We start from the raw sequence: 21577 nt of genomic DNA, 5'->3' as shown, positions 1-21577 counted from the left end.
AAGGAGGAAAAAAAAAAACAACAGCTGTGGTGGACATCCAGAGGAAAGAGGAAAATGGAGAGTCCTTCCACAGTTTCTTTAATCTCTGGGAAGATTAGTCATGTGGAAACAGCTGGTGACTCACGTCACTTTGGTCAGTTATGCAAAGTTTCTTTTACTCCTGATGTGCATCAAGACTTCTTTGAAAACCCACCTCTTATTTTAACCTCTTAATTTCCCCCTTTGGGGGATGAATAAAGCATTATTCTAATTCTATTCGATTATAATCGACATCTTCTTTACACTGGAAAAAATGCCCCTCCAAAAATAAGTAAGAAAAACAACAAATACAAGACGTTTTTGCTTGAAATAAGCAAAAAAATCTGCCAATGGAACTAGAGAAAATCAGCTTGTCAAGATTGCTTGAAATAAGATGTGATATTTAGGACTTTTGAGATAAAATTGATCTTGAAATTTGCTTAAAAACCTCTTCAAATGTCAAAAAAAGCTTGTTTCATATGAAATCCAACTCAAAGCAATTTGTTTTCAAGACTTTTTCACTTAACAAGATATTCCAGATGTATTGTCTTCAAAAAAGTCCCTATATCTGGCTGAAATAGTACTTGTTAGGCAGTTGTGTCTTATATTAAGTGTAATGAGATATTTTGACTAGAAATGAGACAAATATACTTGGTAAGACTTTGATTTTTTCCAGTGTATCTCGTCTGTTGTCTTTCTTTGCTCCAAACCACACAAAGGAAACATGCCTGATGGGTATTTTCTAGTCGGTTGAGATGGTTCAGGCATCTGGTCAAGATGTTTTTGGGCATCCCAGCTCTGAGGAGGCCTCGGGGCAGACCAAGGATTCATCAGAGGGATTAAATCGCCGTTTCTGTGGCTTGGGATGTTTGCCTTTTGAAGACCTGGTCCAAGAAACGGGTCAGAAAACGGATGGAGGGGGCACTTACTTTACTCTATACGGGAAAGTAAGTGCCCAAGTAAAGTTTATTTACCTTTTAGTCCACAAAATTAGCTTCATATTCACTGATAACTGAATGGAAACAACTAATCCCATCACTTGTTGATGGTTTAAAGTTGAGTCTAGTAGGAGTACCTGCACTTAGATGTTTAACCAGCGTCACTTCAGATTAAATACGGTATGCAGCTGCAATCGTGAGCTACTTTAGCTACACTTGGCCGATAATAACATTATGCACCCTTATGCCCTGACAGAAGTGGTGTAATATTCCCACTTATCTCCCTCTGAATACTACTTAGCTTTGTGATTTGACTCGTGCATTTTGTGCCTTTTGATCTCCCCGAGTTTCAGCAGAAGCAGCCTCAGCGAGGCCAAGGACGAACGCCTATAATGTACAAAACTCAGCTCGCCTTTGACCACACATCATTCAGACTCTATGCAGCGGCTTCCACAGTTGCACTCTGAATGAGTGTTAAATTTTGCTGCAAAAAAAGAGAAAGGTCTGTAAAAAGAGGCTCTTGCTCTTTCCATCTGAGACAAAAACCTGCTGTTTGCTGTTGATGCTTCTGACAGGCCAAAGATTTTCTGCTATTAAACCCCACCGCAGCTGCTGGGCCAGTTATCTTTGACGAATAAGAAAATTACACCTTCAAACGGCAAAATGGGCCGTGAATTGCAAGGTACAGGGCCAGTGGGGCATTTCTTTCCATTTTAATCTACCAGGCACTCAAAAAACCCCAAAAAATGGATTCCCTACATGTTAGATGCAGCATTCGCAGCCCGGCAGGGTACTTAAAGTGGGAAGGTTCCACGTCCATCAGCTCCTTCGTCTGTTTTACACGTCTGTTGAAATCAGACTGGAGAAAGTCTAAATTCATGTAAAAAAAACAAAAAACAAGTCACACTTTTGTTTTTCTTCTTTTTTTTCGTGCTCAAATAGTTCAATTAGGAGCAGCATCAGCTGTATAATCTGGCAGGGGCATTTCTTTCCATTTTAATCTGTCAGGCACTGAAAGAACCTCCAAAAAATGGATTCCCTACATGCGTTAGTGGCAGCATACGCAGCCCGTCCAGGTACTTAAGGTGGGGAGGTTCCCCGTCCATCAGCTCCTTCGTCTGTTGAAATCAGACTGGAGAAAGTCTAAATTCATGTAAAAAAAACAAAAAAAAACAAGTCACACTTTTGTTTTTCTTCTTTTTTTTTCGTGCTCAAATAGTTCAATTAGGAGCAGCATCAGCTGTACAATCTGGCAAAAACACCTTCTAAAAGCCCTTGAGCTTGTCGTCTGGCGACAGCACATGTGGGTGAGAATGAGTCGCAGAGTGTAAGTGCATGTGATTTGGTGCTGTGTGTGTGTTTGTGTGTAATGTGGGCAGTGGGTTAGTTGAGTACAGGAGATTGAAGCACTAACCAGAGCACTCAAATTTATTAAAAAGGGCCGGACTGTCCACCGCCGCCCCCCAACAATTCCTTTCACTCTCCATCCTCCATTGTTGTCACTTTACTTCTGTCTCTGTGCATGCATACAGACCCCCACCCACCCCACCCACCAGCCTGCTTTATATTACTTGTTTCACTAAAAACCCTTCACAGTAACCGCTGGCCCCTCAATAAGACATGCTCAATGGAGGGAGGGGTGGGGGCCAGGAAGGACAGGAAGGACGTGGTGTTTCTAAGGTAAACGGGGGCCCCTGCCCCTCCCTCCTATCCATCCTTCCCTCTCATCTTAAGCCCCCTTCTCTCTGCCCCAAGTTCATTACCATAACTCCTGTCTGCTAAATTAAATTGGGGGGTCTGAATCTAACCTCCTCCCCAAAAACAGCACTGACCACCAGCCAAGGGGACGGACGGATGGGGAGAGGAGACAAAAGAGGTGGAATCCAATCTAACTAACCCCACTTTTGTCGTCTGACTTTATTAGCTAAATGTATCGGCGGCGGGAAGAAACACATTGTTGACTGCAGGGACTCGTTTTGCTTAGGAACACACGCACACATTCACAACTGCAGGCATGCAAAAGTGCCACACAAAGGACACGCGTGGGCTCGATGTGTGTGGTTCACTCCATACAAACCACGTTGGCGAGCATTAAACGTCCCCGCGGCGCCACAAAGGGGAAGATTACATTACGGCGGCGCACATAAACATGCAAACACTCGCAGACGAGAGCGTGCTCGAGCACACACGCACGTCGTTCTGCTTATCTGTGTCAATTTAATCTCTACACGAGTCCGACACCTTTGAGGTGGCAAAAGCTCGCATCAAGATGAGTTTACTCCCACAGAAAAAAGGTTTTGTGCTTCATTGTGTCAGAAAGCTGTGAAGGAGGACAGCAGCTCCTCCAAAGCTCTGTTCGTTGCTTTTATGCAAGCAGGGAAACAAGATATTTGGCTTCAGGTTGGCACAAAAGACCAGGCGACAGACATCAGACACACCTGCTGGATCACGCACACACCACACGCATCCCTCAAACATTTAAAACACACTCCAACTTTCAGAAAGTTGTTACACAGTTACTTTTTTGGGGGATAATTATGGCCGGCGGTCAAATCCTAACAAATCTGGCATCAGTACAAGCCTGACATCACTTTCCTGTGTAAAGGTGAGCTCGTTTGTCCTCCAAGCAAACAGGAAAAAACTGACCGACTCATTGTTATGGAAGATATAACACACAGGGTCGGATAGGCCGACTGCTGGTCCTGCAGCCTGGTTTCATGGTAAATCAAACAACAGACGGAAAACAAAAATCAATTTTTCTGTGCACATGGACATAGATTTACCTTTTTTTTTTACCACGACATCTTGCATGACTTTCAAAGTCATTGACTTCGGGTGGAGGGTTTCTTTAGTGGCTGCACCACATCTGGATCATTTCTAAGGCAAGCAATGATCTTTTTCTAGATTTAAACAGGTCGTAAAGATGCCCAAAACCCTCTCCAGTTGTTTTGGTGCAAAAACCAGAGACAGGAGATGAATGCAGGCTTTTGGGATGACTTTTTCCACCACTGTCTCAACATCCTCACAACCCTCGGATTCAGATTTTGTGGCTTTTTTAAGAATATTTAAAGGTTTTAAAGTCTGCAACACACAGAAAAACATTGTTGAACGATCTAAATCAAGAGATCAGGTTTCATGATGGTTTCTCAAGCTGCGCACATCTTAAATGCTCAGAAATTAAAGGGGAAGTTCGCTTTTTTTTTAAAACCTGGACCTTATTTCTGGCATAAAATACGTTCATCTACTCACTACATTTAATATAAGATACAACTGCCTAACAAGTACCATTTCAGCCAGATATAGGGACTTGTTTGAAGACAATACATCTGGAATATCTTGTTAAATGAAAAAGTCTTGAAAACAAATTGTTTTGAGTCACATATCATATGAAGCAAGCTTTTTTTGACATTTGAAGAGGTTTTTAAGCTAATTTCAAGATCACTTTTAACTCAAAAGTCCTAAATATCACATCTTATTTCAAGAAATCTTGACAAGCCGATTTTCACTAGTTCCATTGGCAGATTTTTTTTGCTTATTTCAAGCTAAAACGTCTTGTATTTGTTGTTTTTTTTACTTATTTTTGGAGGGGCATTTTTTCCAGTGCTTGTGTTCTTCTTTCTTTGGGCCTTCCCCATCTTCTGGTGGAGCACACCAGGTTGCATGGCAGGCCGTGGCCGGGAAGCTCGGAGGGAAAGAATGTGAGCCATGAGGTGAATGAAAAGGCGCAGGGTTCTTTATGGTTTTTTATGTGGACTGAGGAGAAAGCCTATCGACACACACCTTGTTGGACAAAGGGGCCGTGCACACTGAGTGCATTCGATTAAGGGTGCACATTGGTGTTAAACCAAAAAAAGGTCCCCTGCTGTGGCCACTATTCATTATTTAGCAGAAGTGTAAAATGGACACTGGTAGCATAAACACACACATGAGCAGCGAGGCCATTAGGGAAACACCAATTTCACACACACAACATAACTACTTAAGAAGTACACATAGTACTCCTGTTTCCATGGACAGACAGGCTGGGGATGTACTCACAAATGGCTGCAGATACACAATGATGTATGATTGCTGATTACATACCCAAAGAGAGCAGAATACATGGGGCAGTCAGACACAGCCTGAGTACAGCCAATTTGGCCCTTAATGGTCTTTGGGACCATTAAGGGCAACCATCAAGTTGACTGTCCAATGCAGCATGCATGTGCTTTATGTGTGGAGGAGGGCCGCGCTTACCTGGACTCTTTTCCTTCGGTGTGTGTCTAATGGCCTATGAATGTTTCCACGGTAACAATGGGAGTATGAGCCAGTTGGATGGACCGACACACGGAGTTGTGGAGACTTTGGCTTCATGTGTGCTCAGCAGGTGGTGTCCATGAAGTGAAATGGGGTTTATTACCTGTGACAGAAACAAAAGGTGTGTGTGTGTGTGTGTGTGTGTGTGTGTGTGTGTTCAGTGCTGCACACACAGGTTTGTGCAGGTGTGAAGACATGATGCATCCACCATCACTACATGTGACAGTTCCACATCTGTATAATGAAAGTAAAAGCTCTACATCGGTTTTAAGAGGTGAGCAACCATCTCAGCACTGTTCAGCAACAACCTGCATCGATACGAGGAGGTTAAATAACCCGCCAAGGACAAAAAAAAACAAACAGCTTTTATTCCTCATCTTTCCATCTGGGAAACCCGGCACTAATGTTTGCTCCACATTTGTGCCTTTGCCAGTCCCAGATTGAATGTGCGTCTTCACATTCGTGTCGATTCGGAGCCGCTCTGGTCACAGCAACTGGACTTGAGCTACAAAAAGAGGTCCAGTTGGCTTTTATTCTCGCATTTCTTCCCCTCTACACACCGTCTTCCTGCTCTTCCATTAACACATAATGAATCCAGAACTACTAATTCCTCCACTTTCTTCTTCTCTGCCTCCTCCGCCTGAACAGTGCTCTTCTTCTACCTCCCTTTTACAGCAGTAACATGGCTGTTCTGTGCAGAAAGACATGATTCTAATGTAAAAAAAAACTAACTATAATTCATTTAGCAAAGCGATTACATCCTAATAGAAACATAGTTATTAAAATAATCATTTCTGTCCTCACTGATCTTAGTTATTGTTGCACACTCGGCAACTTTACAGGGTTCTTAGGCTGAATCATCTAGATTATTGAGAAAACGCATGCTTTTATTAAGCATCTAAGCTTTGTACAACAATAAACACCAAGGCTAACGACACATTAGCGACAACAGAATGTAGAATGCTAAAGTATCTAAGCCACAGCACCAACACTAATTCTACACGTTAAATCATCCTTATAAGACATCGACAGGATCTGACGTGGTGCGTTACGCACTGAGAATCCAGATGTTCCCGGTGGCTGATCATAAGCTTCGTGGCCCTTTCAAAGAAGAGAAATGACGTAACACTGATCGAAGCTAATGGAAAACGCTCAGAAACGTGAAGAAGACAACAAGGTAACGAGAAGGCAGCTCTGTAAGTTTGATCGTCTCCTCACGAGGTTTTCGGCTCCACCTCAAAGTTTTTAGAGGAAACAAAATGATGGATATGACTCGCTGATCAGTGCGTTCCTCTGAGGTGAACTGACACCAGACATGAACATGTAAATGTGTTTAACACCTGCGTGCATCTCAAACTGCAGCGACAGATGCGTCCTCAGATGGAGTTTGAGTGTGTGTGTGTGTGTGTGTGTGTGTGTTTTCGAAGCCCAGGGTGGGAGTGAGGCAGCTTAATGCAATAAAGCATGTTGTATTGACATCTGTGTTGTGTCTATTGATTCCCCATTATGGAGCTAACAAACCCGCCTGGACGCTTTGTCATTCGCAATCACGTTAACACAGAGACTCGCCGACAACGCCGCCCCTTAAAAATCTGATTCACGCACACACACAGGCGTGCATATTAAGGCAGGTGTTGCACACTTTCTGGCATTCCTACACATCCATGACAGTCACACAGCCCCAATCCACCTACAACCACAGATTCTCATGCGCACACACACACACACACACACACACGCACACACACACACACACACACACACACACACAGTGAGAGAGAAGTCAATGCTGGCTAATCAATACTGGTGGAAGGTTAAAACCACTCACACAATGGGCAGCTATGAGCTTCTTGTGGTTTACCACACATGCCGGAAAGATCCATAACTGACCTCAACGTGCAATTATTGAATCGTCTACCTGCCTGTTCACACACCGGACACGCTGGACTTCCCATAAACACACACACACACACACACACACACACACACACAAACACAGTGTGTTGCAGCTTCATGCAGCTAATTCACACACCTTCAGAGAAACACACCTGTGTGCAAAAAGCCGCTCCCCAACTGAGCGGGAAAAACAAACAACAAAAACAAACAAAAAGAGCGCTCTCACATGCGCGCACACAAACACGCTGAAAGCCAATTAATGGAGGCTCGGCGGGCTCTGCTCAGCCTGGTGCTTCCCGGACACCGCAGCCCCCTCCTGGGCTCTGCCAGGTGAAGATCCTGGGTGTTCTGTTATCAACAAGCACGGGGCTGACATATGTTCCAACATCCATCTGCTGTATTCTGAGTTCCCCGAGAGAACCAGAGAGGCAAGGCAAGGCAATTTTATTTATAGAGCACAATTCGGTAATTCAAAGTGCTTTACAGCTACATAAAATCACAAGAAGGCAATAAAATCATTAAAAAGAAATAAGAAATAAAAAATTAATTAATTTAAAAGTGAAGAGTGCAGATGAAACACTTTCAGGTGTCATATGCACAGCTAAATAGAACTGTTTTCAGCCTGGATTTAAACATTGTCAGAGTTGAGGCCTGTCTCACATCTTCTGGAAGACTGTTCCAGATGTTAGGAGCATCAAACTGAAACCTTGTTTAGTCCTGACTCTGGGCACCAGCAGGAGACCCCTCCCTGAGGTTCTCAGAGCCCGAGTTGGTTCATATGGCTCTAACATGTCAGAGATGTACTTTGGCGCTTGACTATGAAGAGACTTGTACACAAGCAGAGCTGTTTTAAAGTCTATTCTCTGAGCGACAGGAAGCCAGTGCAGAGACCTGAGCACTGGACTAATATGGTCGTATTTCCTGGTTCTAGTCAGGACTCGAGAGGATTTTATCAGAATCAGAAAAGATTTTATTGCCAAGTAACTTTCACATCACAAGGAATTTGGCCTGGTCTGTTTGGTGCAATAAAACAAAAAATATAATAATAATAAAATATAAAATAATAAAAATATATGTACAAAGTATTAGTAAATACGTGTGTGCACGTGTGGGCAGCGGGTCTGTGCACTTTGAACTTTGAAATAAAAGTTTCTCTGCAGTGCTGCTAAAGGAAAACAACTCTTCACATCAGGATGCAGCGTTTTGTTGCCGTGGTAATTCATGACCATCATAAGCTTCGTCTGTTCCCTTTGTGGTGTTCTTAATACTGCCTGCATGAAATACTCCTTTTGTTTGATTTTACAACAATGCAGAAGAGCAATCTGCCAAGACAAGCAGCTGGAAGTGGACGGGTTGGACCAGAGGCTGAGATGAACGCTGTGCTGGATGACTACAGCCAACGTAAATAAGGCATCTCTCTCCATCCAGAGTTTGACAGCTCTCAGCTTTATATGGGCCACGGTGGCCCCCGAGGATTTTACAGTAGTGTAGATAAAATAAAAGAGCATTTAGATTTCCTTTGTTGTGCTGCAGAGCAGGGACAGAGCAGAGGCAGCTACAGGTCCCTCTGAAACCCACACAGGAGGAGAGACCTTCTGATCAGATCTGTGCTGCACCAAACAGGAGGGTTTAACTCCCATGCTGAAAAGGAGCTGAAAGTTGGGTGTTTTCCTGCTGGTTTATGACCACATTCACCCTCATGTCTGCCCTGTGAGCATCTCTGGTGATTACTGATGCTATTTTATTCAACTCAAATTATTTATCTGTGAAAATGATATTAGATTATTGGCAACGTACCCGTGAATTATCTACATTATTCACGAGTTACAGGATCCAATTTTCAGTCCTTTTTTCTTTGTTAAGCCACTTAACTCTGAGCTATGAATCATTCCGGCAGGAAAAAGGCTCCTAACTCAAGGGATGAACCAGTGTTGTGTCCACACAGAACAGACAACTGAGCAAAGAAGCCGTTTTAAACTGGATCTTTAGGCACTTTGTTCCCAGCAGCCTGTCACAGAGACACATCGGCATATCTCAGCATGGTGTCCAGTGTGTCCTTAAAACATTTGAGGAAACTGGACAAGTGGAGGACAGAAGAAGAAGTGTCAGGCCTAAAGAACTATCTACAGCAGATGAACAGGATCTGAAAGTGATGTCCTTAAGAAAGAGGAAAACATCCAGCAAAGACCTGACACAGGAGCTGAGAGATGCATCTGGAGCTTCAGCTGATCCATCTGCTGTTGGCCCAAGCCTCATCAGAAATGGGCTCCATGGAAGGGTGGCTGTCAAGAAGCCGTTCTTAAGGAAGGGAAACAGGGAGAAAAGGCTGAGCTGTGCCAAAGGACACAAGAAGTGGGCTGAAAATCAGTGGCAGCAGGTCTGATGGAGGGATGAATCCCCCCCAGAGCCCGGAGCTCAACATTACTGAAGCAGGGTGGGATCATGTTGGCAGAGAACGGAACAAAAGGCAGCACACATCCAAAGAAGAGCTTTGGGATGTCCTTCAAGAAGCCTGGAGAACTATTCCTGAAGACTCCATAAAGAAAGGACAGAAAGCTCGTCTGAGAGGGTTCAGGCTGTGTTGGAGGAGAAAGGAGTTCAGAGCAGATATTTCTGCCTTATTTACTGTATTTATATTCATGTTTGAACGTGTTTCAGTAATTCACGGCATCCATCTAATATTTCTCCTGGAAATATATAAAGAAATTAGACGTTTTTTACACTAAGACGTTAAATTAATACAAAGTACATGTAAATAACATGTATTCAGGAATAGACTCCAGCGGTTTTCTTTTTAAAAAGTGTTTCAGTGTGTGCACAGCTGAGCTGAGGTTAGTAGTTTCAACACAGTTTAAGAGTGGAGCTGACAGAAAAAAAAAAGCCCATAAGCCCTGGGTTCAGATCCACTGTAGAGCCAGTGTCTGCTGGCGTCTGCTGTTTGGGACCCTCCCCCCCTCCCTCCACTGAACCTCACTCCCCTCACCCCAGACTTTCTGACACTCGCTCCACAGCGAACACACCCAGAGGTGCGCACGCTCACACACTCACAGGTGCAGCCTATCTCAGAAACGCACACCTCCAATGAGAGGGAGGCGCAGAATTGTGGGTAACGGACTTAGCTAAAGTGGCTTATGGGGCCCCGACCAAACCACACAAGGCAAATCTAATTCAACAACCTGGCTGTGTGCAGGGAGCGAAGGCGGAGAGAAGCTCGCATTTTCATGTCAAGTGAATACTTCACAGAAATGAAAGAGGCAACAGGAAAGGGTGGATTCTGAGTTTCTGTCTCTCCTGAGAGCATCAATGGAAGATGGAGAAAAGAGAAGAAACAAGCGGGGAAAGGAGGGATGAGTGTCTGCCCTCTCATACGGTTTATTTCTCTCATGTGTGCTGGCTGCTTATCACACTGCTGTGTTGAAATAAAAAAAAGCAGCCGGTACAGGCACTCTGACCCTTTTATTTCCTCACACGTAATGCACAAGAGAGACTGAAACCCTGCCGGCTCACCCTCACACACACTTTTCTTTCCATTTTCTCTCATTTGTTGGATTTATTCCTTCTTCTTATTTATAAATCCACACATTCAGCCCCCCCCCCCCCCCTCCGACCCTCCGCTGCTATCTAAATGACAGATTCCTTCATGGAGTCTTCTTTGTGCTGTGTTTTGTATTTATTTTAACTGTTAAATTATTCATTATTTCCCCTCTCAGTCACTTTTTTTTTTTATTCCTCTGCTTTCATTCACGCGATTCCCCGTTTCTGTCACCTGTTAATATGCCGATACTTTAACCCTCTCATTCATTTATTATTCATTTATGCACTCGCTCATTCTGTTATTCACGCAATCATTCATTCGCTCCCTCCTCGCCTCTCCTCCTTGTTCTCCCATCAGCTCTTTTGCTTTAATTTCTTAGAGGACCAGCAGAGAAATTGACCCTCCCCCCCCCCCAAAAAAAACAACAGAAGCTAGCGGTTATATGTCGCCTGTCAAAGCGGCCAGAAGCAGCTCTCATTAAAACCTCAACCGTTTTTCTCCTCCTGACACCTACTTAGGGTGATAGGCTGAATTACCCCAGCATGGCTCAGCATGGATCAGCATAAACACACACACACACACACACACACACACACACAATATGTCTTCTGAGATTTCCACCTGCTTGGATGAAGCTCGGGGATTTAGTTGTAAATGTGACCGACACGTTTTAAAATTCCCAGAAAGCAGGCGAGTTAAAATCAGGACAGCAAAAACAATAAAGCTCAAACAGGAAAGATCTGCACACATCACACATTTAGATCTCAAAGAAAACTGGAAATATCACAGAGAATATCAGCTCTCTTTCAGAGATGTGGGAACATTACGGTGGCTCGAAAAGCTTTGCAATTATTGGTCAATTTTATAGTGAATATGAGGAGTTAAAGTCAGTAAGTATTGATTGACAGACCCACTCTAAGTCCCTGCTGTGATCAGCCAATCAAGTCCAATTTTTCGCAGTTTTTTTTAATACCGGTCTGTTAGAAAACATCCCTTTCTTCCCTTCTCGTATCATCTCCTCTGTTGCCAAACTTTCTCCCTCAGCCAACTCAAGACTCTCGTTTTCCCAATGTGGGCCCAGTCAGGTGATCAATACATCCTAATCAATAGATGGCCGTGAATATCACCCCCCAAACCCCACCGAGAAAGACTGGAGGAGTGCAGAGGACACAGATGGGGCAGGATGGATGGAGAGAGGCGCTTCTGTGGGACTGTGATGGATGCTAATGAGCCAGATATTCATGCATCCAATTCTGGGTGTTTTTTAACGCGTTGGATTTGTTTGGCAAGTAAGTGTTCTGGTCCAACTGGTCCAACTGGTTCAGTTATTAATTTCCTTATTGAGGAGATGGGAGAGGAACAGAAGGGGAAATACACAGTTCTGAACTTGTATATCTAGCGTTTAAACTTTCAGCCACTTTGCTAAAATCATTTCAGTAATTTAAACAAATAAAAAAAAGCAGAAAAAATGTTTTTTTTAAAGAATCATTAAAAATTCAAAGAAGTTGAGTTGAAATTTGGACATTTAAAATAATCTGGACACTGTCAGATTTTTTTTTTGATAAAGGAAAAACATGTACTTTCACGTGGGAAAAAAAAAGATATAAAATAATATTTACATGTAATTAATTAATCTTTTTTAGATTTAACCTCCACTGACCGGCAGAGAAATCTGAGGCAAAATAATAAATGAAATAAAAACTGTTGTGTAGAATTGTTACTAAATTTAGCAGGAAAAAGGACACGAGGTTCTGAGTGGGTCTGGTTCTTTGTGTAGGTGCACTGTGGAGAGAAAGGGACCCGTGGAGAGGCAGCTTACCGGGGCTGGTCCGCGGAGCCAGCGAGGACTTGAGTCTCCAGGCGCTGAAGTCGGACGCTGTTCTCTGAAAGACGAAGGGGACCGGCAGGGGGACAAACATGGTCCTCTGTCGACCTGGTGGCCGTTGCTTTTTGCTTTTTTTTTTTTTATTTTAGTCTCACTTTTCTTCTCCTCTTATCTGCCGTCCAGCCGTAGTTCTTTGGCCTGTCTTCGTTTGCTTTCCAGGTTTGTGGACAGCCGCTGGTGAGGATGCTGGGACGGTGTCCGGAAAAAAAAAAAAAAAAAGAGAGATGAAGTGTTTGTTTATTTCTTCCGTGAATCGAGTCTTTGCCTCAACAGATTCCCATTTGCCTAATTTTCTACAGCTCTGGCACACAGATGGATACTGTGGTCCTTTCTCTTGGGTCTCCTCGGAGTCGGATGGTCCGGCAGATCAAACACGATCTGCGGGGCGCGCAGCGGAGACCGTTTGGCTTTGGGATATAAATAAAGCTACCAGTGCTTATCCATACAGGCTAATGCAGCTTGCAGGGTGACTGGCCGGTGGATATCTGTTACCATCGCACCCATGTGAATCTAGTGCAGTCGGAGCTTCTCTCTTTTCCACACAGACACAATCGGGCTCAGTTTATTGTGTCCAGACAGCTGTGCGTAAAGATCGCAGCGGCTCGCGGTGTCCGTCCGGCTCTGCTTTGGTTTGGGTTCGGATAAGATGGATTTCTCCTCCTGTACTGTCATTAAAAGTCTCGAGCAGCTGTCCACCCTCGGAAAAGGAAAAAAAATGGGGAAAAACTGTCGGCATGAGACTGGAGTTCTTCTTTTTGGTTGTAAAGATTTGGTTTGTAGCTGGCTGGTCTGAAGAATGCACGCGCATAAAGCGACTCAATAATAAAAAAACATTATTTGGTAAAAGACAGAAATAATCAAATAATAAAGTAAGGCTACGCAGGCACCCCCTCTCTGACTTTCGCTCCTCCCTCTCCTCCCCTCGCGGTATCTCTCTCCTTTCTCTGGCGGGGGTCACTAATTAAAGCAAAAATCGATAGAAAAATAAACGAGAGTCTAAATCTATCAGCGCGCGAGTCCTCCGGCTTCCTCTTCAACTGAGAGCGACCAAAAAGGGGAGCCCCGTTCCTCTCGCGCTGTGCTCTTTCCTGTGGCTCTGCTGCTCCATCCGCCGGCGTGTATCGCTTTCTGCCCACAGCTCGCTCTTTCTCCGCGTGTATCCCGTTGGTGCGCGCGCGCTGATCAGTTTATTTTGGGAACCTTGGTGGTTTTGCTCCGACACCGCGCAGCTTGAACACACTCTGGCACGGCGGAGCGCTTTGGCCGGGAGACAGACTGTGAGATACCCAACCCCCCCTTTCCCTTACCCCTCTTCCCTCCCCTCTCAGTCTCCCCCCCCCCCCCCCCCCAACACACAGTCAAATATACACATACATATACGCAAACTCACAGCTCCATCCTCTGGTAAACATCCCGTTTTTTCCTGAACACTTCTGTGTTTCTGTGCTATCCGTCCCGCGCCGGAACCTGGTGACAGCGCGCGTGTTTACAGGATCACATATTAGATTTTTCTTTACAAATCTATAACGTTTTGAAGTGAACGTGTCATCACATATCCACACTTTCTACCAGCGTGATCTCGTCAGAATCACCCAATTGATCTTCTGATTATTTCATTATAATGAAGCCAATAATCACATCATCCCCGGCCTCCGAGAAATCGATCGCCTCTTCACAATGTGCCGACATGAATTCAAAGAGAGAGAGAGAGATTTGGGGGGGGGGGGGGGCTTTGATGCATATTTCAGCAGGTGGATGGATCTCTCCCTTATATAGATTTGCGTGGCCTACACAAGGTCACCTGCAGCACTCTAATGTATTTCTTCTCCTCAGAGGTGGATAATCAAAGCCTACGGAGTCACGCGCGGGTGTTAAATTAGTCATTATTTTGGGGCTTGGGAAGGCCACGTGCTCGTGTGCGTAAAATGTCAGTTGAGCTGAATTTACGCACACGACCCCCCCCCCCCCCCCCCCCATCAAGGGTGGCGGTGTATGCGCGCGTGTCCGCGGAAAAGGTGACTCTCCGCCTCATTCCGCGCTGCGCGTTTACACTCCAGATTATCACCGACATGGATTTTTTTAAATAGAAAAATCCATGCGCTAAATATCGCAGTCAATACAAGAAAATCGACCAGAAAGCGCGCACACCTCTCTATCTCCCTCCTCCCGCATGCACTCCGAGGTGAGACTGAGCCGTTAATAAGTTATCGATCAATTATGGCCCTCATAGTTAGAAAGGCCTCGGGCTCTTTGCCAATGCTAATGTCCATGCAGGGAGGGAGAGGAAGAAAAGCCTGAACCACCTGCTACATGCACCATCAGAGGCCTCCTGTACTACAGCTGCAGCACCTCTGTTTGTCCTACTGATGGCAACACTCCTGCGCGTTTTACTGCAAAAGAAGGTCAAATCTGCCATTACTGCTGCTACTTTACATTTATTTTGCAGCAGAAAGTTCTGTTACTACCACTGTTGCAGATGCTTGTGTGCAGAGGGACAACAAAAGCTGCAATTATTACCACTGATGCTGCCACTATTAGAGGAAAATTAACCCCCTCAAGTGTCTCCTTAGCCTGATCCTGCTCTGGTTTAAAGTTAGAGCATCAGTCAGCTACGTGTTGCAGTTTTAAGCTAAAATGGAGCGCCATAGATTTAATTTACAAGCGAAAGAAATATCTGGAGAAATGTGAGTCAGACACGTTTTATTGATGGTCTTACTGCTGGTAGCTGTTGTCCCAAACTGGAAACTAACCTGAAGGAGGGAGTAAAAAAAAAGTCAACAGCTGTGGTGGACATCCACAAAAGGATGTGCGTTAATCTCTGGGAATATCTGGAATATGTCCTATTTGGGAAGCAGCTGGTGAGTCAGAGTTGATCAGCTCAGAGGTGGAAACAGCTGGTGAGTCATTTTTTAATCTTCAAAAGGTCAGAATCAATCCAGAAAGCTGTTTTCATTCATCTCTTAATGTGTGTGTGTCGTCTTCTTTGGGCAAAAAGCGCTCAAAGTGAGAGAATAAACCTTTTAGGAAGTTTTTTTAAATGCCTTTTATTATTCACGTTTTCTAGATGGAGGCAATGGAAACCGGCGATTAAGTGATAGATTGTGTGGAAGAAGATGGCCAAATTACAGCAAATGTGACGACTGTTTGGTTGTTTTGCTAATTTTTTTCACCGACTTTTTGCTGAATGTTTTAACAGAATATTCACGGCACATTTCCCAACAGCCCGATCGCTTTATTTAAAGATAGAAAACGTTGTTTTTTATTCATTTTTCATGGAGCAGCTATTTACTAACAGTTTGTTGGAACTAATCTATTATTTCCAAAAAGGTGCTTTTAGTCGTTTAACCTTAAAACAAATAAATATTATTCATTTAAATAAGTAAAGCAAGATGGCCGCAGTTCCTGGTTCTGGTTCCGAGTTCTTTTCTCCTTCCACCGTCACCTCGTGCACGCTCAGGACGGCAGATCGAACCAAAGAGAAGCTTCAATGCAATCTGTTTTTTTTTTTTTTAACTAATATGGGATTTAATTAGTATTTGATTGGACTCTAATTGGCTTGAACTGGATGGCATCTTTCAGGTGACACTTTATAAATAAAACTGAATTTTTAAACAGATTTTTATCAAAAGAAACACATCTATCCATCTCATACTTGATAGTTTTAAAAGACTTTTTTTTTTAAAAAGGGACCAATTTTGACTCCACCTTAAAGATGAAAATGCTGCAGATAAAGGGTGCCGCTTCTTTCCAAGTTCAACTGAAGCCACTTTACATGGTTCGCTTCCTAATTCTGCTGCCGTGGCCTAAAGTAAAACCAGAAGTTCTCAGCCACGTTTTCACCACCTCTGCTTCAGCTGCTCTCTGGCTTCAATTCTACCAACTCGTACCCATCCGGCAGCGCTGTTTATAGTCTGTTTGTGCTACGATACTTCAGCATTTGTTCTTAATCTCAGGCGTGTGTCCGATTAGAGCATTTCCCTTACAAGCTGCAGCGCCTGATGTGATCTATGCAGAGACACACGCCACATCACAAAGGAGGGCCCCACGTTAGAAAAAAAAAAAAAAAAAAAAAAAAGCCCACTCCCCATTGACAGATGACATCCGCGTGCCCAACAAGAGGCAAAAAGAAAAGGAGCAGGAGGAGGAGGAGGAGGAGGGAGAGGCCAAATAAAGAAGCGACCGGTTGTCCCTCAAGAGCCCCCCTCACCAGAAGAAGGCAAGCGCAGAGGAGCCCCGATCCAAACTCCTTCCAGACAAAAGCAATTATTTCTTGCAGAATATAGTGTGTTTTGTGCGTCCATCGCAGGGAGGTGGGTGGGGTGGGGAGGATTTTTGAAGGAGAGGTGAAGAATATGGCGCACGGCGGGCCTCATCAATAGCAATATGTTCTTTTTCCCTTCTGTAATATCTATCCCTTTATAACTACTCTGCAACCTGCTGTGGCGGTTGCTTTGTCTGACATCGTGGGCTCACGGGCCGGAGTGGACTTCTGATCAGCAGCACTCACACAAAGAGATGGCGTATATAAAGATAGAAAAGCCGCCTGAAATAGACCCCCAAAGCAAACCTGTTGTTTCTGAACGCAGACCTGAAATAAAACCAGGAATATTCCTGTTATTTTCAGGAAAAAAAAGCAGCATTTACAGCACCCAAAGAGATGATTTCTACCTCATTCTTCCACAGACGGAGAACTTTTAAACCCATAAATACGAGTTAAACTGCTCCGAATTAGAAGGATTCACAGTTTTAGTAAGTATGTAAATAAACAAAACCCATCCAGACAAACCAAACGCTGTGAAAAAGTGGGCGAATCCTTCCAGCGGCGGCCGGAAAAGATCTCATTGTGTGTGAGAGAGAGTTCATTGTTAAATGGCAGTGTCATGTTGACAAACGAGTTGGTTGAATTAAATTCTCCCTCATCAATAACAAGGGGGGCCAATCAATAGCAGCTTACAATTATATCACCACACACTCCTCCGCTGCTGCTGTAACCACACACACACACATGAAATGGGAGAATCATTACCAGGCGGTTACACGAGGCCTAATAAACACTATAAAATATTCACACGTGCTGCAGGAAACAGAAGGATGGCATCGCTGCTGGATTTCTGGTAACGGCGCACAAACAAGTGCACACACAGGCAGACCATTAGAGAAAACACACACATTATTTTCAGCCTCTCTTTCTATACATCTCTCTCATTTTCCGCTCGCAGACTGACCAAGTAATCAATCCTGACAGATTGTCAATAGGCCGGTCTCGGCCCTGCCAATACCTCTCCTACGTATCCATTATTCCTCTCGGGCCGCGGCGGACAAACAAAAGAGTAAAACACGACGCCGTTGATACGCCACCGTGATCCGATCATTGAGGCGGATCAATGCTCTTGCTTACAGCTCGTGAGCTCGCCTCGACCTCTGGAAATCGCAGCGAGCGTGGTAGATCGGTTTGTGCGTACGTACTCTCCCTCATCGGGCGCCTTTCTGCGCCCTTATCTCACAAGGTTGGGGAATTTGTTCATGTATATTCTCTTTCATTTCACGCAGTAATGTTATTCCAGCTTTGAAGATATCCCCCCCCCCCTCCCTCTGAATTCGCTCGTGTTCGTATATTTCACACATGTTCTGCATCCTGTTTCATCCCCGGATTGGTTGTAATGGATTTAAGATGTAAAACGCAGGACAGAGCCAAGGAGACGGAGGGAGCGAGGGGGCGCGGTATATCGACTTTTCTGGCTTTTATTCGACGATCCAAACGCGCACGCACGCGCAAACGCACGCAACAAAGCACAGAAACACCAGATCGGAAACGTGCAGGAGAAACACGGACACGCGTCTCTGGTTCTTGAGCCCAAACAGCTTAGCTTAGCACAAATACAGCATCAAGGCTTCAAGTAATGCCGATGACATGGATGGAGCTTTCCAACCCATGTAGCCCCGTGTGTGTGTGTGTGTGTGTGTGTGTGTGTGCGAGCGCTGCAGAGGTGGGGGGAGAACAGAGCTTTAAACACAGAGAGGATCAGACCCGGCTCTCCTGGACACCATGGAATATGATCAGGAGGAAAGAGTCTGAGTGTGTGAGTGTGAGTAGACTGATAGCAAGAAAAAAATAAGAAAGGTGTTTAAACATCATCCTTCAGAAAAGTATTGTGGTGCTGAAATAGCAGCTCTTACAGCATCAACTATTAGAGCACATTTTAAAGCTGAAGAAATGTCCTAAAATGCAACAAAAAATTTAATCTAGAATTTGTTTTTTTTTCCATTTAAATCCTTTTTTTTAAAGACTAGCTTCATTGTATTTAGAGAACAGAACCAAACGTAGAATCTGAAGCAGCAACACTCAGTAAAAGCTGTTCTAGAGTTCCCATCGTGTTCCATCAGCTTCCTTTAACGACTCTTTTTAACGCTGATTGTTGCAGTTTATCAGAGGAATCTGGGTCCATTCCTGCTGAATCCAACATGTCAGCTGCTCAGCAGTCCCTGGTTGTTGTTGTCTGGTTCTCCTCTTCATGATGCTCCGTACATGCTCAGCAGGAGGCAGATGTGGACAGATGTGGGCTGCAGGCCGGCCGGTGGAGCTCACACACTCTGTGTGCATGAAGCTGCTGGAGGTCCTGCAGAATGAGGTCTGGCGTCGTCCTGCTGAAATAACCACGGAGCTCCCGGGAAAAGACGTCACCTGGATGGCAGCATCTGTCTCTCCAGAACTCCAACATCCAGCTCTGCATCACTGGCACCTTCACACAGATGAAGCCCTCCCTGCCATGGACCCTGATGCCCCCCAACACCTTCACACAGGTGAAGCCCTCCCTGCCATGGACCCTGATGCCCCCCCACACCTTCACACAGATGAAGCCCTCCCTGCCATGGACCCTGATGCCCCCCCACACCTTCACGCAGATGAAGCCCTCCCTGCCATGGACCCTGATGCCCCCCCACACCTTCACGCAGATGAAGCCCTCCCTGCCATGGACCCTCTTTCTCAGCAGTTTGTCCCAAAAGCAGCTGAAACGTGGACTCATCTGCCCACAGAACACGTGTCCACTGTCTTTCTGTCCGTCTGAGACGAGCTGGGGTCCAGAGAACTGGGCCGAGCTCATCCAGCAGGTTTCTGGAGCCTCGACCCTGAACCTTTGGTGGAAGCTGCTTTTACACCCTCACCTGTCACCAGGTAACCTGCTGCCTGGAGAATCTTCCAGAACTTTCTTTGCATCTATCCCAGCTTTTTTTTTTTTAAATGTGTTACTGCATCAGACTCTAAACTTATTTATATCTATTTACTGTGAAGTTTGACCTATTATGCACTTGTTTCTGTTAGAAAATGTTCAAACAATTTAAAAATATATCAGATTTAAGTTATTCAGAACATCTTTGTTGGGCCTCCAGCTGCACTTTGATATACTTTAGTACAACATTCATTCAGGAGCAGTCAGCAACATACAGGTCAGCGGCTAAGAAGTCATATTTAGGAGAATATAGTGAAAAATCAACTCATTCGCAGCTCTGGGATTAAACTACATGTTTGTTTTTAAACGTATTAAAAACTGTGATCATGTTAAAACACTATTTATTATGTGTTAAAACTCTGAATCTGTGTCTAATCACATCCAGCCACCCTGCTTTCTGCACATATTTCCAAGAAGTCAACTGGACGCTTCCAGAACGCCGTTACTGTAGATTCTCTAAACTTCTCTTTCTTTCTCTGACTTTGTACGACGCAGTTTGAAAAATACAGCGAACATTTGTTTGTGTGTCCAAAAAAATTACAGATTAGAATCTCGATGGCAAATTAGAAGACTTCCCAACTTCTCTGGAAACAAAGGTTTGAATAATCCTGCAGATTTTATATTTGAAGTGAGCTCACAGGGATCCTCTTATTCACAGAAACCTTTATAATCCCTTTCCCTGTGCGACATAAACACCTGACTGACCTCCCAAATCTCTCTCCTCTGCTTCCTTTTCCCCACACTTCCCTCCGCACGCCTCCTATCTCTCCATCACCCACTTGTTCACGTGCACGTTGGCGTTCACGGAGAGCAGGGAAGACGGACAGACCGTGTGTGTGTGTGGGGGTAGATTTAGAAGTGGGGATCAATGAGAAATGTAGAAATCAATACACTTAGCGGTGGGAAATCAATGAGGCCTAATCGGGATGCCAATGGCACAAGTCAAAACAATTAAGAGGGAAGAAAAATGTTTAACAACCCCTCAGCCTCACCCCACCCGATGCTTACACAGGGGGAGAGACGGAGGGAGGAGAAGGAGTAATACGAGAGATGCCGAGAATGTGGAGAGGAGGATAACGGCGGCGCCTGGATGTGCCCTGGATCAGCCCGCGGATCAGCAGGGTTAAACGTGTTTACCTTGTAAACTGCCTGTGAAGTTGCAGGTTTGATTCCAGGTCGTTGGCTCGCATCGCTTCATCTTTCAGCTCAGTTTAAGCCTGCGTTGTTCCGACCGTCTTTAACGAGGGAGGCCGCTGAAAGGCGAGCAGAAGGGGACAAATACAGCCACAAATTAACAAAAAAAAAAGGTTAAAAGTCTAACTTTAATTCATTGCTGCCAGTGCAAACTCAGGATATTTCATATTTTAGCTCATCAACTTCATTTAATCTGTTAATTTACACGTTAATTTTTTTCAATTTCAGGTGTAACACGATGAATCTTCTCCCGCCCTGTGACGTTTCCTTCTCCCGCTCTGTGACGTTTCCTTCTCCCGCTCTGTGACGTTTCCTTCTCCCGCTCTGTAACGTGTCCTTCTCCCACTCTGTGACGTTTCCTTCTCCCACTGTGACGTTTCCTTCTCCCACTCTGTGACGTTTCCTTCTCCCACTCTGTGACGTTTCCTTCTCCCACTCTGTGACGTTTCCTTCTCCCACTCTGTGACGTGTCCTTCTCCCACTCTGTGACGTTTCCTTCTCCCACTGTGACGTTTCCTTCTCCCGCTCTGTGACGTTTCCTTCTCCCACTCTGTGACGTTTCCTTCTCCCACTCTGTGACGTTTCC

At 44.6% G+C, this 21577-nt stretch overlaps 1 protein-coding gene across 2 annotated transcripts in view; it reads right to left on the bottom strand.

Moving 5' to 3' along the window:
* The window catches only part of pou2f2a (POU class 2 homeobox 2a), an 86757-nt gene extending 65712 nt beyond the window's left edge, over window positions 1–21045 (bottom strand). The window contains exon 1 of one of the 2 annotated variants that reach the window (XM_075449977.1): window positions 20935–21045. In XM_075449977.1, coding sequence (XP_075306092.1) covers window positions 20935–20995 — 61 coding nt within the window. In that variant the 5' untranslated portion in view covers window positions 20996–21045. Of the gene's footprint in view, window positions 1–12502; window positions 13821–20934 lie in introns of those variants that run through there. The other variant, XM_075449976.1, reaches the window with a different exon arrangement.
* Window positions 21046–21577: the final 532 nt, after the last annotated feature.

Source organism: Odontesthes bonariensis, chromosome 18 (genome assembly GCF_027942865.1).
Source record: "Odontesthes bonariensis isolate fOdoBon6 chromosome 18, fOdoBon6.hap1, whole genome shotgun sequence".
Lineage (NCBI taxonomy): Eukaryota > Metazoa > Chordata > Actinopteri > Atheriniformes > Atherinopsidae > Odontesthes > Odontesthes bonariensis.
Note: the sequence above shows the minus strand (reverse complement) of the source record. Positions and strands in the feature narration are given on the sequence as shown.